The following is a 17,581-nucleotide window of genomic DNA, read 5'->3' as shown; positions in this document are numbered from 1 at the left end:
GGTAACCAAAGCCTTTTAGTAAGAGAGTTGCCATGGCAACTCAATAACCCATGGCCATGGGTTATTGGAGTGGGTTACTGGATTTATACAATGGCTGTGAACCAATCAGATTGCTTGATTTGAGAGAGCCGTTTTATAAATATATATAATACATACTGTATATCATGGGGAAAATTGCATTTTGTATAGAGGTGCACACTCTATAGGGGATGGGAAAAATCATGATAAAAAGGCAGGTGGAATATTCTTATTTCTAGCTTTTAAATGCTCAGAATGAAACTCAATTGGAGGAGTATTTCGCCATTCATGGCTGTTGTTAGCATGGCTGTTACTATACTAACTATAATGTTTCCATAGACTACATTAAGGTATTACTGTACTGAAATAAATAAATGAATAAATATATATAAATATTAAAATACATATATATTTATTTATTTGACATCGGTTTAGAGTTAGACCACTCACCAATGGCTAGATGAAGACGGTGGCCAAAGCACTGTAGGCGTGTCCAGTCATTCAGCTGAAGGGCAAGGATGTTGTTACTGGCGTTATCGGTGGTGACACAGACCAGGCGAACCTCATGCAGTCCCCACAACTCGAGAGCTTCCCTGAGACCTCTGGCCAGCATTTCTCCCGTGTGGTCATCTGGGAAATAGCCTGTCTGTAAGCACCGACTGCGGAGGTTCCACTCCTGGTCGATGAAGTGGATCGTCAGGCTCATATATGGATGTGTCGTTCGGCTCGACCACATATCTGTTGTAGCATAGTACATCACCTGATGTATTTCATCCTCCCCTTTGGCCCGGCACTCGTCATATAAGCCAGGCAAGACGACTCGGCCGAAGTGTTTTCGGCTTGGCATTGTGTATTTTGGATCGAGTGTTTGCACCAACTCACGAAACCCCCGTTTCTCTACAGTGTAAATCAGGGGTGTCGGACTCATATTAGGTCGAGGGCCGGATTTGTTCAACTGAGACCTCATGGGGGCCGGATTTTTTTTTTTTTACTAAAATCAATTCAACTCATTTACCCATTTACTTCACAAAATAAATACTGCTCTTTCCATTTCTCTTGAAACCAGGGCCGGTTCCAGAACAAGATGACTAGGGGTGCATCCTAGATAGGAAGGGGTGCAGATGCCCGGCCAAAGGCCGGGCCCGAAAAATTTTACGTTATTTTACTAAAAATAATGCATTTGACCATCATTTCAAGTAGAATGATACCACCCAAGCAAGAATATTTCAAGTGTTTCAAGTGCTTTACTCAAATATTTGGACCATATAATGATAATACAATTATCTCAACCTTAAAAGGTTACATATAGGTGCCAAAAAGCCATAAAATCACATCAAAGAACAAAGAAAAACAACAACTATAATTCAAGTTTAAACAGTAAGTGTGCAGCTGTAGCATTTATAAAAAAAAACTCAGCATGCAGACAATTAAAATAAGGGTGCAATGCATGCTTTTGCACCCCCGTAGAACTGGGCCTGCTTGAAACTGCCTGCATTCCGTGTCAACCTTTCTCTTTTTCGACAGCATCTTGTTGATTCCTTTGTTTTTTGGTAGGTAGCCGAATGCGCGATTCAATTCCAGCGTGGCATCATGGCGGCTTTGTTTACACCTGATGACCTACTGACATACTTCCTTGTAGTGCAGGTTAATTAACTTATGAATGAACTCTTAGCTTGCTTATTAGCCACACGTAGTTCATGATAATGGGGTGCGAATTTAATAATAATAATAATAAAAAAAATTTTTTTTTTTTTTTTTTTTAATATTCCAAAACATCTCGCGGGCCGGATGAAACCTTCCCGCGGGCCGGATCCGGCCCGCGGGCCGTATCTCTGACATCCCTGGTGTAAATTGAAGCCATATCTTTGCAGATGTGCTTTGCAATGGCAGTAGTGATCTGCTTGGATCTTCGGGAGTCTTTGCTGTATGGCAGGGCTATTCAACTGGTGGCCCCAAGTCCGACCGGCCCGCGAATGAGTTCCCCCCCAAAAAAATAAAAAATAAAAATTATTTTTAAGATTTCTTTTTTTTACAATTAAACCTCATTTACTTATTACACTCGACTGGTTGTTTTTCAGATGTGATGTGAATCTAAAGTGAACTAAACAAGTCAGATCCACTATAAATGTTTTTCAGTAGATGCTGTGATGTAGCCACAAGAAAGATGCAATATTAATGTTTTTCAGGAGATGGCGATGTGATGTAGCTAATCAAGAAAGATGCATTATAAATGGTGTTTCAGGAGATGTGTGATGTTGCTAGCTATAGGTTCTAAACAAGAAATATGGTTCAAATGTTTACAGTAGTTTTCCTTTCTTGCTGCACTACAATGTTACAATGCTGTGAGACGCAGCTAAACACAAAAGATGCAATATAAATAGTTTTTCATGAGATACTCAGTATTTAATACTAATACTAATAATAGAAAAGGAGAAGATACTGAATAATGAATGACATCACAACAGTATAATCCTAATGTTAATTTAAAATGAAATATTCTTGTAAATATGGATAAAAGTCCAAAAAACATAAAATTTTCGAGATTCCATTCCTTACAGCACCCCCTGCTTAATAATAGTTCCAGCGCGGCTGCGAAAATGTGGTGGCGTATTGTGTCAAGTGTACATATAATGGCTCGGGGAACGGTCCGGCCCCCGGCCCCTTAGGTTTCTGACAATGTGGCCCCCTGAACAATTTAGTTGAATAGCCCTGCTGTATGGTGTGCCACGGGCAAACGCCTCTTGTAACGTCTGGTCCTTATTTTCTTTCTTTTGAGCACTAACGCTAACAACGCAACTCGACTGTGCTCTTGCGGCTTTCAGACGTTTGCTCTCTCCGTAATCTTTATCGTGATTCTTGCGCAGGTGGTAAAATAGGTTAGTGGTGTTTGAGTCCGTTGTTGTGACCGGGCTGCGGCATACTTTACAAAGTACGGTTTTCTGCTCCATGTCGGTCTTTTTAAATCCAAACCACATCCATGCGCCCGAAGTAGCCCCCTTTTAGGTACAAGCTCCTCATCTTGCGTATTTGATGGTGTCTCTCTCTCTGACAGTCTCTCTCTCTCTCTCAGTGATGGGATGACTGTGTCTCTCTCTGACAGTCTCTCTCTCTCTCTCTCTCTCTCTCTCTCTCTCTCTGTGATGGAATGACAGTCTCTCTCTCTGACAGTCTCTCTCTCTCTCAGTGATGGGATGACGGTGTCTCTCTCTGTGATGGAATGACAGTCTCTCTCTCAGACAGTCTCTCTCTCTCTCTCTCTTTCAGTGATGGGATGACGGTGTTCAGTCCTGTGAGCTCGGCTCGCTACAGACGTAGCAGCGTGTCCATCAACCCCAGCTGCCCGTCCCGGGTCAGTGTGTGTGTCAGTTAGAGCCATATGATTTCCCCGATGCGGAAATCGCGGACGGAATTGCGGAATTGACCAATAGAAATTTAATCAATTGTAAAATGTGGAATACTGCAGAATTTGCCATAGTTGGGCTGAAATTCAACAATTCAACAGGCTAAGCTGTAACAAGTTTACAAGTTACGGTATATCAGCAGCAACGTAACATTCAGCAGCCATCTTAACTCTTCTACTGTCAGTCACGTTCATTCACAGCATCTCAACAGTGACTAATTTACGATAGTGTCCCTAGTGCTGGACTGTAGAATACATGTAAATGACAGTACACAGCAGAAGATTGTCTGACTGTCTGTTTCTTTACTTGAAGCACACAATGAGAAGCTTATAAGCACTTTACAAACAACAAATTGAAATAATTTGAATAGAATGTTTTGTACAGTCATCTACTGTATATCTGACTTGAAGCACTTGTTAAAAATAGTGCACTGTTGTGTTACAACATTAAATTGACTGTTATACTTATTAAATTGTGGACATTTATTCATTTCCACGTATTAGACACTATTCCTGATGGTAAAATTAGCATAAAAAGCAAAACACAGAATTCAGAAAAATAAAAATAAAAGAATTTGGGGGAAAATAAAATGGAATTTTTGAAAAAATAAAACTGATTTCATATGGCTCTAGTGTCAGTGTGTGTGTTTTTATGATTTCTTCAAAGTGGGAAAGAATGAATCCAATGAAAATGCTAAATACTGCAAATAGTTTTTACGCACTCTTGAAAATGTTTTGTTTGTTGATGAAGAGTTTATTCAGTTTAAATACATAGTGATATAAATGCATCTGGAGCATAAATATTCTGTAAAATACATATAAAGGGGAGAGCCACATACCACTTTAACAGCTCAAGTCTCAGTTCCAGAAGTTGAGATTCCAGAAAAGTTGATCTGGCAATTTCCTTCCTGGAGACTACGGAAGAGGACACGGGACATATAAGGAAGTCTTTGGGTTCTGAGGTTGATGTGAGATTGTGATTATTCTCAGCAGGTCCTCCCTCTGTCTCCCTTCTCTCTGAGCGGTGAGCGACACGACCACAAGAGACAGGTGAGGAACAAAATGACCAATCGCAGCTCTCAATTCAAATTCAAAAAGGGCTTTATTGGCATAAGGTGCTTAGGCATAAGGTGCCCCCCCCCCCAGTTCCGTTTCCGGTGACAACTGAATTTGGATATCTGCTGATACTGATTCCGATACCCGAATTTGGATATCTGCCGATACCGATACTGATTCCGATACCAGAGCTCTTGGCAACTCTCCCAAGGAGCTGCAGCCTCCACTTTTACATAGAAGCTGGCTCCTACTGTTAGTATTTGGTTTGGTCATCAATTATCTCATAGCAGAGCATAGGTACCTGCTTCATTATATTCCACAAGATTAAATTCAACTATTAATAAAGGTCATTAGATATTTCCAAAACAATTGATCCACTTAAAATGATTAAAATAACATTTCAACAAACCAACAATTAAACCCTCCTGACCACATTTGGTGAAGTGGGAAACCCTCCAACTATTAATAAGACTAAAATATCTCCAAAAAGAAGGACATGTTGAGTTAGCAAACTGCTAACGTTACTAGCTCACTACTACAGTAACCTGACACTGCCAGATAGGGGCAGTATTGTTTTCACAAACCAAACCGCACATCCAAGAATTAGATCTTGCAAGATAATCCAGCTTGTTTGCAAGGTTACTACTACAGTACTACTACTACAACTTACTAGCACTGTTTCATGTTATGGTGGGTTTATGGTCCATTCAAGCTATGAATGGAATATGGATCGGAAAATGGATCTGCAACGTCAGTCCTATATCCGATGTGAATTACGTCGGTATCGACACCCGGTAACGTTATCCAGTGTTGGGCGTAACGCGTTACTGTAATCATTTCTTTTGTCGGTAACGAGTAGTGTAAGGCAGGGGTTCCCAACCTTTTTTGTGCCAAGGACCGGTAGATACATGAAAAAAAAAAGTTGCGGACCGGTTGTCAATTTTAATGGTTTTAGTTACATATATATTTACTCACCAGGTGGCGACAAAGGTTAAATAACAGTCTTTTGTGTTGGACTGTATGTAGCCTATACAGTATTTAGGTTTTTGTTTTAACTACAAACAAAACTAGGGATGCACCGATCGATCGGCACGTGACCGGAAATGGCCGATTTCCACGTGATCGGCCTCGACCGGTGATCTGCGCCGGTCACTCTAAATAGCCGATTCTGTGAGCCGATTTTCACGTGACGTGCGCGCACCCGAAAGCAGAGAGACCGAGACGGATGAGTTGCAGCCAAAACAAAAGCAGCCACTACACACATGCCACAGCATGTCTTCGTCGGTGTGGAAATTGTTCACCGTCAGTGAAGACGATACAAAGCTTGCAGTTTGTCACACATGCAAGTCGAAAATAAGCTGCGGAGGGGCAGGGTAGGTTGGAGTCCACTCCACTCCAGTCTGAGCGGCTCGCTTCACCTCACCGCAGTCACCGGCCCCTCTTCCCCGACCAGCTGCAGTCCACATCACCGCTGCCTGCTGCTATCTGTCAGTCACGTTGTAACGTGGATACAGGAGAGGACTATTTGTTTCGTATTGCGAATTGAACGACGAACATAATAATAAAACGCATCGGACCAGTGTGCAAGGTTTTCTGTGCGAGATGATTTTTTTTCCGAATGGCGGATTTAAAAAAAACTGACTCTGTGAGTCAACACAAACTCATTTCCTCATCTACTCAATAACAGCCAAATCCACAACTGTAGAGTGGGCATGGCTTCGAAGGTCTCTGGGCTCCAGACCTATAGGCTATAAACTCCTTGTCCATGGATAACATTTTGACGTTTATTTATTTTATTTTATTAGTTTATTTGGCAGGGACATATACAAAAAAAACATTAAACCCCATAGGGGAAGAGATGCTTTGTAACAGATTTAGCCATAGGCTACTTTCCATCTGGAGCCCCTGTTCTGTTGCACCTTTTTTCTTTTGGAAAAGTGATGATAGCTGGTTGTTTTATATTCATTGTATTTACACAAAAAAGAAAAGCTCTTTCCAGTAACCTGGAACACTTTTATTTTGAGATGTTTTTGAGTGAGATCGTCCTACCTCATGCAAATGATAAGAAATGTGACATGAATGTTAATTTTCTATTAAAGCAAAGTAAAAAAAAAAAAATAACGTCAAAAAAATAACCAACAAACAATTATTGTTAACGTTGTTACCGTTGTAATTATTATTAAATCGGAATCGGCCAAAATCGGTATCGGCAAGTCAGACTATTCAATAATCGGAAATCGGAATCGGCCAAGAAAATGGCAATCGGTGCATCTCTAAACAAAACATAAATAAACGTCAACTTGAAACTATGTTTCAACTACCACACACAGCCCATAATATTATAGCCTATGTTTATTAAAAAAAAAAAAAAAATCGCGGCCCGGTACCAAATGCGTTGCGGCCCGGTACCGGTCCGCGGCCCAGTCGTTGGGGACCACTGGTGTAAGGCACTACTGTCCCTAAGTTCAGTAATCACATTAGTTACTAATCAAACACTTAACTCATTACTTATTACTTGCGTACTAGCAAGATATGTATAGTGAGAAAAGATCTCCATTTTAATAGCAGATCCTGTGCCCCATCGGACTGGGTCACTTAACTGCACACCAGAATCACCCATGGTGCCAACATTTCAACGTTGTATTAGCATGCAGAACAGCACTATTAGTCAACACATAACTTTGCAGATAACTAACATCATGCATATAGAACAAGAAGTCATTTTAACCTCCAAAACACATTGACAAACAAACAATTGACAAACATTGCCAAAAAACGCACCTGCCTCGCCGTCCTCTACAACAACTTTGGAGGGGTGGAGATACGCACATTACTTCGAATTTGTTGCGCAGAAGGACAAGAATGTGACACTGCAAACGTTGCCCTGGACAGAAGCAGCCATCTACCGCTGCGAACATGACATCAAACCTGTCAAAGCATCTGCAGAGGCAACATGCTAACACAAAGCTGGTTGCGAGAGACCCGTAGAGCCAAGCTGAGTCGCCCGCCTCGACCCCAAGCAAGCAGCAAAAGCTTGCTTTTCACCAGGTAACATCAAAATCAGAGATGGATAGGCTTGTTGCCTCGTACATGGTAGAGGACATGTTGCCAGTTTCAACAGTAGAATGAAATCGCCATTTTTCAGAAACATATTGAGCAAAATACAGATGGCAGGGAATGGACAGCCACCATCAGACAGGAAAAGTTTTGCAACCTACCTTATTACGATAGAGATTTGTGCTAATATATGGGCATATGTAAGGTTTAATGTTGTATTGTTAACTGTCAAATTATGTGACAATGCATCTCAGGTGATGTTACGGAGTAACGCAAAAGTAATGTAACGAGTAGTGTAACGAATTAGTCTCTCCAGGGAGTAATCAAGTAAAGTAAGGCATTACTTTTTTTTAAAGTAATGTGTAATGTGTAATACATTATTTTTTGAGTAACGGACCCCAACTCTGACGATATCCCATCTCTAATGGCCGGTTCCATGTGTGTAGACCAACACGAGAATATCTTCATTGTGTGTGTGTGTGTGTGTGTGTGTGTGTGTGTGTGTGTGTGTGTGTGTGTGTGTGTGTGTGTGTGTGTGTGTGTGTGTGTGTGTGTGTGTGTGTGTGTGTGTGTGTGTGTGTGTGTGTGTGTGTGTGTGTGTGTGTGTGTGTGACAGGAGGAGAATATGGAGACAACACTCAGAGGGAGTCTACAGAGACTCAGGTACTGACCTGCACCGGGTTCACATGTAGCCTAGACAAAACTCACACAATCCTAGTAGTTTAAAGTAATCTCCCCAATCTCCAACAACACATTTTCTGATATGATACAGATTTTTATTGATACTTTATACATTATATATATATATATATATATATATATATATAATATATTATATATATATATATACTGTATATATATATATATATATATACTAGGCATCTCGTGCTAGATTCCTAGGCTTGCCCTGCAGCTCGCCGAGCTGGCCTGTGGCTTTGCCTGCAGCTCGGCTGCTGCGTGGAGTTGCCTGCCCTATTGGCGCGTGCACAATGTCTCCTTCTCTCTCTCCCCCTCTGCTCTCCCTCAGTATCTCTCCATCTCCTCTCTCTCCCTGATGACATCATCACTGAACTATAGCCTCAGCCTTAGGGCAGTTAATGCAATTCATCTGCCCTAATTAAAAAATCTGCCTCCGTCAGGTCACCCGCACGGGTGCTCTTTACACTTCCTGAAAGTTTCCGCCCGATCACACGTCAAACGGCATAACTGTGGCTGGACAAAATTCTTGAAACAGACAGACAAACAGACTACACATTGCCAAATTCATACAAGTGGACCCATGGGAGTTGGACCCCCCCCCCCCCCCGGGAGTTACACACACCCAGTTTGCTCAGTCAGGAAGGATTACATCACTGATGACATCATCACTGATGACATCACATCATTATGTACTTAGAGCAATCGTCTAATTAAAAAATCCGGCTCCGTCAGGTCTCCGCACGGGTGCTCTTTACACCCCCTGAAAGTTTCAGCCTGATCGTACGTAAAACGGCACACATATATATATATATACAGTATATATATATATGTGCCATTTCACGTATGATCAGGCGGATATATATATACGGTATATATATATATATATATATATATATATATATCGTGTACATGCTTTGTCTTCAATGGAAACTCAACCCATCTTACAGCCAGGAGGGAATTAATATTCCAATATGATCTTTTATTTGTCTTATACAGTCACATAAAACTACATAATTTCATTTGTCATATATAGAGAATTTATTAAAGAAATATATTTACAGTTTGAAAATACTTGTCTCTCCTGTGTATGTGTGTCTCTCTCTCTCTCTCTCTCTCAGTTCTTCCAGTCTGATCCCAGTGCCTCCAGTCAGTCAGTGGCATGACCACACAGCAGTGGTGAGTGTGACATCACACCAACTTTCTGTGGTTTCCTTGACAACGCTGATTTAAGACGTTTGTATAAGATGCCAATGGTTCAGCCAATCACTGTGAGGCTTCACTGCCCAGCCAATCTGCTCACTGCCTTTAAATGAAGAATACATTTACAGAAACCATTTTTTTTTATATATTTTATTTTCAATTAATTTTCCGAGTGAATCGGTTCTCAGGAACCTGAGCCTCTCCATCCATACAACACAGATCTCCATACAACACAGATCATGTCCATTAACTCATTGAGCGCCAGCCACTTTTGGAAAACGGATGCTCCCAGTGCCAGAGTTTCAGAGCGTTTTCAGTGATTTCTCGAGGCCCACAGAATATTGTGTGATATTACTATGTAAACACTGAACATGCCCAAAGAACGATGAGACTCTCTTCTATCATCAGCAAAAAAAAGTTTATTGATATCATTTTCTGTTCTTTAGTTATGAGCCGGAGAAGATAGGTTGATTTCAGCAAAAAGAGACGTTTCAAATTAGAAGCTGAGATAATTAGCCTTTTGTGAAATGAAGCATTTGAAGCACATGACTGACTCTGAAGCTAATATTTTCTGATGTAGTCACACCTCAAAAATAATTTCCTTCAATAAAACAGTGAAAACAAAGGAATTTTGTTTGGCAAAATAATATTTTTTAGCTGCAACCAGCAGCGCTGGCCCCTGCGTGCGCTGCTGGTTGCAGCTTCTTGCTGGTCTTGATTTACTGCTGGTGGGCATCAGATATTCTAGCTTGCGTTTGCCAATCCTGTCCTGCTGTCTGGGTCTGTCTGGGTCGGTGTTGTATGCTGCCCTGCATGCCCCCCCCCCCCCCCCCCCCCCTCAACTGCAAACCCCACCTCCGTGGGAGTGTCTCTGGTGGCTCTCTGCTGCGTTTGCTCTGTACTGAAAAGTGCGCTACATTTATATAGATTTGCAGCTATCTGAGCCAGTGCGTCAAAGGATGCAAAATGACCATCAATATACAGATCTCTGATGGAGACCAGCCCGTTCTCACTCCAGGCATGGAAGGTAGAAAAGAGTGATCAAGACTAATTGGTGTGTGGACAGAAACGTCTGGTAGACTCAAAACACTCCTAACTTGATTTAGAATTCTGACGGGAGTTTTTCATAAAAAAACTTAAATTTTGTAGAGTTCCGGGCCTCTCTAGCCTAGAAAACAACATGGCTGGCACCGAGGAGTTAGCAATAGAGCCGGCTTCCATTTTCAGCCACAGGGGGCCCCAAAGAGCTAAGCCGCCAGGAAGTCGCCCGCTGCCAAAACATTAGAGCCCTAACATTGGCAGCCCAATAGTAATGCCTAAACACTGGTAAGGCCAGCCCCCCTTCAGACTTGGGTTTTTGCAAATTAATTTTCGAAATTCTATGGTTCTTGTAATTCCAGATGTAGGACAGAATTATGGAGTCCAGTTCTTTGAAAAAAGCCGATGTAAGGAAGATAGGAAGGTTTTGACACAGATAGAGGAAGTTGTTTAAGTCAGATTGAGTGGCGTCGCACTTACTGTAGATGAGTAAAGTTCACTATAAAACTCCCTAAAACGATAATTTATCTCCTTGGGGTCGGTCAACAGGGTGCCCCTCTTTGATTTTATGGAGACGATTGACCTAGAGGCCTGCACGCCCTTAAGCTGACGCGCCAGGAGTCCCTCGGGTTTATCTCCCAATTCAAATTGCTTTTGTCTCAGCTTTAAATGACTTACGACTGAACGTTATTATAAAGTGTTACCATCCGTCACAGAAGCTCCCGTTCTCCCTGCTCCTCAGATTCAAATGCACCGTCCATATTCTCAAAATCAGATAAATATTAGGGATGGGGCATTTTAAGTCATTTAAATATTCGAGTACTCTCCTTCTATTATGAACGAGTAACGGGGGGGGTCAAAGTTTGGCAGTTGACTCATTATGGTAATGACAGAGCAGGGGTAATCTAATGTGTAGGGCTGTTCACACACATAACGTTAGCGTTTTGGCATGGGGAAAGCGCTGCCTGGAACACTTTTTGTGAGGAGAGATAAACGGACGGACCATGAATAAGGAAGGTGATCTGATGTTAGCTTAGCAGCTGTTAGCCTACCTCAGTAACTCCGATGGTTGGCTGGTTAGTGCTTCGTTCAGGCAAACAATAGTCTTATGGCCATGAAGTTTGAATGAGTTTTATCAGGCGTGTGTTATGGAGAAGCGTGTGTCTGTCTTGTCGTCTGTTAACCACGTTTCTGAGTCACGTTTCAGACTGAAAAACAAAACTTGTCTGAGATGACGGGTTGAAAGGCGGGCCATAGTAGCATGCTGATGATTTGATTTGACAATTTTGGGAACTGGATTTGGCTTTGGCCAATCCTGGTGTGTTCCGCCCCCAAATTGAGTGGGATTCAGCGTGTTGTGGTGCTACGCAAGTGGGATCCGCAGAGTACCAGGCAGCCAGCTATTTCTGTGGGGAGCGGAGCGGACAATCCGATGCATGAGCGCTGCCTGCCGGTCTGGAATCTCCGAGGGGCAACCCCTTACGTTAACGTTATCCTGGAATGCAAGTTTAACGAGCCAGTTACATTTCTTTGCATTCTTAGACATTACCGTTTGCTTTATTTTGTATGTTACATACAATTGGCCAAGTTAGTAGTTAGTTTATGGGCTAGAAATTCTGTCAGATTACAGACACTAGGCGCCATTTTCTCCTTCATTTGGAGGAGAAAATTCTCCTGAAATAAAGATTGATTGACAGCTGCCGTGTCGTGATCGGTCGTGATAGGATTAGTTGAAATGGGGTAGAAATGTTATAGTACTATGTGACGTCAGCAGATTATACTGTTATGAATAAAATCTTGAAAAATGAACTTTTGATGTGAAAAAGTGTGAAAAACTAAAGAAATTTGATTTTTGTTTTTTGTTTGTTGTATTTATTCTTTGCCTACATTAATAAATAGGTGCACTGAATACCCAGGTATTGGAACTAAAATGAAAAAAATATATACATTTTTGGGTATAGCTTGACTTTAACATTTGGATAGAAGATTAGGTAAATACTGAGTCAGCAGATGGTATAGATTATAATGAGTGTGTTTCTCCTCTGCAGTGGTTCCAATCACAGGATAGCAGCGTCACGCCCAACTCCTCCCCCAGCCCCACACGGAGGTTCAGGTACACACACACACCCTTTTCACTTGGATTGACCAAGTAAAACAATTTCTATAGGCATTGTACGAAATGTCTATTGGGAAATGAATGGACAATTCACTTCCTCAGGTCCTATGGGCAATCACTCTATGGATCGTTTGTTTGTTAGTTTGTTAGTCACACTGTAACATTGACTTTGTGTTTCTAGGGGGCACCACTGACAATGAATGAGTATAATTAAAGGGGTTGAAACCCCCAGAATTCTGGAAAAACGGCTGCTGCTTGATAAAAAAGAAAAGAAAAAAGCAGCTCTCTCCATAATGAATGCAGAAGTCTTCCAGGGCAGGAGACGTCATCTGACGGTGGATTTGCGCCAAAGATCATATTAATAAGAACCCAAGGCTTAATAAGAACCCAAGGCGTATACCTACATCATGGCTGCAGCGCTGTTGTCAAAAAAGGATAAGAGGCTGAGCCTCGCTAATGCCTTCAATAGAGCTGGGGCAACTACGTCACGTCTGGGCGAGCAACGCAAGGCATTGTGGGTAAATACGATCTATTCCTGTACACTAGTGCCACTCGCCGTTTACTTCAATGTAAAATAGCGGTACAAAAATCCCCAATAAAAAACACAAATGATTTAATTTATAAATGACCCAAAGACGGCATGACATGACGATATATTACAACTTACAACAAGGTACTAGGGATGGGCATTTTAAGCAATTTAAATACTCGAGTACTCTCCTTCTATTATGAACGAGTAACCGGCTACTCGCGTGCGCGCGGGGGGGGGGGGGGGTCTGTGTGATTACTATGGTAATGACGGAGTAGGGGTAATCTGCTGTTTATGGGGCTGTTCACTAGGGCTGCTCGATTATGGCAAAAATCATAATCACGATTATTTTTGATTGATATTGAGATCACAATTATTTAACACGATTACTCATTGACTTTGAGAACATCATGAATTTATTGAACATTGACACTGGCTTTTCTTTTTAACATTGGATGTCTTTGGATTTTAGATATATTTGAACCGAAAAATAAATAAATCAGTGAAAATAAATAATAAAAGTGCAAAGATTTAGAAATAAAATAAAAACTAAAATAAATATACAGTATAAAAATATAACCAACTATGTTGCAGTGAACTGCCACAACCAACTGCAACTATTAATCTATATTCAATATATTGGTAAACATCTTGACTAAACTTCACACTAGCCCAAATAGTGGTGCAGAAAATGACCTGTACAGTATCTGTGACCAATCAGTGAAAAGCACGGTGGAAACGGTGTTTATTTACTGTTGTTTAATTAAGTGGAATGAAAACAGTCGGGACATGTTGCCCACCGCAAATTAGTGCTTTCATATTTCATCAACACTAACCAAATGAGAACGTTATTGAGTAACGCAATAACACGTTTAGGTTCATAATAGGCTACTGTTAACGTTTATCTGTGAGCTCTTCATCAGCATTGTAGGCTAATTTACGACCATCCTGCCTCGCTAAATTGTTGCTGTTATTTTAATTTGTATGCAGTGACACAGCTTGTGGAAAACAAAAGTGTGAGTCATATATCAAAGGGTGTAATTTATCACGAGAACACGTTACCGACGCAAAACAATGCTGCGCCATGGTGCCAATATTGCCAGCTGTGCCAATTACCTACTTTACGGAGGAGGAACGTGCCGTGGCTCTCTGTTCACATGACAGTCATTCACAACTTGAGCTGAAACGAAACTGTGTGTTTTGGGCTTTGGGGGAGGGGCCGATCACACCGTTGCAAAGGAAGGGGTGCGCTTGATTTACAACACAAGACAGAACGAGAGTGACAAGAGCCGCAAAATCGTTTTATGTCGATTATCTTGTTTTCATAATCGTGGAAAGCTAAAATCGTAATTGAGATTAAAATTAATCGCCCAGCCCTACTGTTTACACGTTTTTTTTTTTTTTTTTTTTTTTTTAGCCTTTATTTAACCAGGTTTGTCCCATTGAGATCAAAGATCTCTTTTACAAGAGAGACCTGGCCAAGAAACAGCAGCAACACAAAGTTACAACAAACAAACACATAAACACATACAATTGAAAAACATTAAAATGATCAAATAAAACATTTGCATACAGACAGCCTGTTCTCAAGAGATTTTACCATAGCCTTAAAACCATTTAAGGTTACTAAGCTATTAAGTTTAAGATCAGACTGCAGACTGTTCCATGCGGTGGGTGCAGAGAACCTAAAAGCTTTCTTCCCCAATTCAGTTCGGACTTTGGGAACAGAAAATTGTAGAGTGTCCTGAGAACGAAGATTGTAATTCCCACATTTGAAGCTTAAAAGTGACGACAGGTAGGTAGGAACTTTGCCAATAATGGCTTTGTAAATTAAGACATACCAATGACTGAGGCGGCGTGTACATAAAGCAGGCCAATTCACTTTTGAATACAATGCACAATGATGAGTAAGAGATCCACAGTTTGTAATGAACCTCAAAGCCCCATGATACACACTGTCCAGCATGTGGAGACACTGAGCAGTGGCATTCATATATACATAATGGTTTGCATTTTTTCATGAAAAAAGCGCTACCTGGAGCATTTTTTGTGAGGACAGGGACTTACTGTGATATTAGGTGACGCTATAAGCTAACGTCTAAAGCCTACCTCAGACAGTATCTCCGATGGTTGGATGGATGGCATTAGCGCTTCGGAGCAGACAATAGTGTTGTGAAACAAGCGAAGGCTCATTTCCAATACATGTACATTGTCCAGTATCATCCATTTTACTTTATGATCACTGTTACGCGTTATTTCGAAACCCACGTAGGTTACGCCAAAACCACGCCCTGTGCCCGCCTACGCAGCAGGCAAGCACCAGGATTGACCAGGAGCAAGTCTTTTGTCTTCTTTTGACAGCTCAAATCTCCCACACCACAAACACTGCACGGCACGCAGCCCAGCGATTTCATGAACCAACTGAATTGCTCTTGATAGCGGACATTGAAATTAATTATTAGTGTATTAACGCTAATGAAAACGTAACACACAAGTTTTTAACACATTTCCCACACACCACAAACACTGTGCCCAGCCCAGCGATTTTATTAACTAAATTGCTCTTGCGGACATTGAAAATAAATTACTGTAATAACGCCAATGAAAACGTAACACAAGCTTTTAACACACAATCGATTTTTAAACATTTATTTCAAAACATCATTGTAAAATTCAGGCCTTTAGCCAAAGCTTCAATAACAGAGCTCAGCTGACAGTTTAACCTGCAAATGAAAAATATAAAAATTTTAAAATACAATAGGCTACAGCACATAGGCCTAGCTTCTTCTCCCCCCCCCCAGTCCAGCCGTTTGTTCCAGGCCAGTGAAGTCCCAACAATCTACAAAAACATGCAATAATATAAAATCATAGATAAAAAGTTGAATCATACACAATAAATAAAACCAAAAGTAAAGAGTTAGCCTTCCCAATGGCCAAGGGCAGCATCTGTTATTCTGGCCTCATAATAAGCACTGAGGCGGGTGGTCAGAAAGTCAAATAACTGCGGTACATTGTATGCTTTGGTGCGATGTAGGATTTTGTCTTTCAATATCCTCATTGCAGCCTCACTTGGTGGTGTTGCTTCTCACAGGAATGGTCTCCCTGTAACAGAGAGCCCAACATGAGCATGAGCGCCTGGCCAATCCCGGCGCTTGACTGCTGCGTAGGCGGGCACAGGGCGTGGTTTTGGCGTAACCTACGTGGGTTTCGAAATAATGCCACTGTTACACTAACGTAAATCCACGGATTACGTGTACAAAACTCTCATTGAGAGTGTTTTAACTTTTCATTTTCCTGTTTGGTTTGGTCACCTAAACTGTAGATTTAGGAATAAACTTTCTAGAATCGTGTCAATGGCAAGCAAAGTAGTGGGTAAACCCCAAAAGCCCTTGACTCAACTCTTCACAGAAAGGATGAGAAAGAAGGCAAGGAGTATCTTGGGAGACAGCTCCCACCCTTTATTCGGCCAGTTTGAGCCTTTGAGCTCTGGGAGGCGCTATAGAGTCCCTCTGGCAACCAGAAGAAGTCCTTCATCCCAAGCGCCATTAGCATCCTTAACTCCACAAAGTGACCAACAAGACTTTAACCACAGACATGAACTGTTTTAATGTGTGATTTAACCCTGTCTGTCTATGCTTGTTTACTGTATATCCCTGTCTCACTAATTGCCTCCTGGCCTCTTGTGCTGTTTGTTTTTTTGTGTTTGGTGAGCCAAAGACAATTTTTCACTTCGGTGGACAATAAAGTTATATTCAATTAAATTCAATTACAAGGTCCGGTGTTCTCCCAAAAAGTGAAAACTGACCAGTGTGATTAACGTTACAGCTGCAGCTAAATAGTGATCACCATGAAGCGATTGTCTCCCAAAAAGTGATTCTTTCTCCATATTTCTTGTGACTAACGTTATTGGAAACGACAGTGTAGTCAGTAAACTAGTGCAAAGTTTTGAATGAGTTATATCGGGCGTGCGCTATGAAGAAGCGTGCATACGGTAACGCATTACTCAAAATAAATAAGGTTACGTTACAATAAGCATTTTATTTTGAAAGCAACAAAGCGGATGGCGTACTTGTACATTCTGGCTGACTTGACGCCCGTGCAGTTCATGCTGCCAGATCCACATGACGATGCATGCGTAGATTTAGACCATTTTTAAAGGGGTGGGGAGTGGGGCGAGTACCCGAACAGTGGAAACTGTACTCTAGTACTGACGTTACGAACGAGTACCCAAGTACTCCCACCCATCCCTACAAGAGACATTGAAAATAGTAATTTGATCTATCTTCAGTCATGTCACCCTTATGTGACCTAGTTACACTGGTAACTGGTGTCTAGTTAGTTAGTTGTCCATCTGGCATGTGAGTAAGGGCTCGGTATTGGAAACTACGCAATATTTGGGAATACTCATTATGCGAAACTTCAGATAACAACATTGTGCGGGAGGTAGGTACTGTTTTATTGTGATTGC

The 17,581-nt window shown here is 41.4% G+C and overlaps 1 protein-coding gene across 1 annotated transcript in view; it reads left to right on the top strand.

The window, feature by feature from the left end:
* LOC310784274 (P2R1A-PPP2R2A-interacting phosphatase regulator 1) overlaps positions 1-17,581 on the top strand; it is a 73,549-nt gene that overhangs the window by 12,166 nt on the left and 43,802 nt on the right. The window contains exons 2-6 of the mRNA XM_083645291.1: positions 3,283-3,367; positions 4,412-4,468; positions 8,148-8,194; positions 9,349-9,406; positions 12,517-12,581. Coding sequence (XP_083501417.1) covers positions 3,283-3,367; positions 4,412-4,468; positions 8,148-8,194; positions 9,349-9,406; positions 12,517-12,581 — 312 coding nt within the window. The remainder of the gene's footprint in view (positions 1-3,282; positions 3,368-4,411; positions 4,469-8,147; positions 8,195-9,348; positions 9,407-12,516; positions 12,582-17,581) is intronic.

The sequence above is a fragment of the Poromitra crassiceps genome, assembly GCF_964638095.1.
Source record: "Poromitra crassiceps genome assembly, chromosome: 1".
In the NCBI taxonomy this organism is placed as follows: Eukaryota; Metazoa; Chordata; class Actinopteri; order Beryciformes; family Melamphaidae; genus Poromitra; species Poromitra crassiceps.
This window is presented reverse-complemented; position numbering and strand designations above follow the sequence as displayed.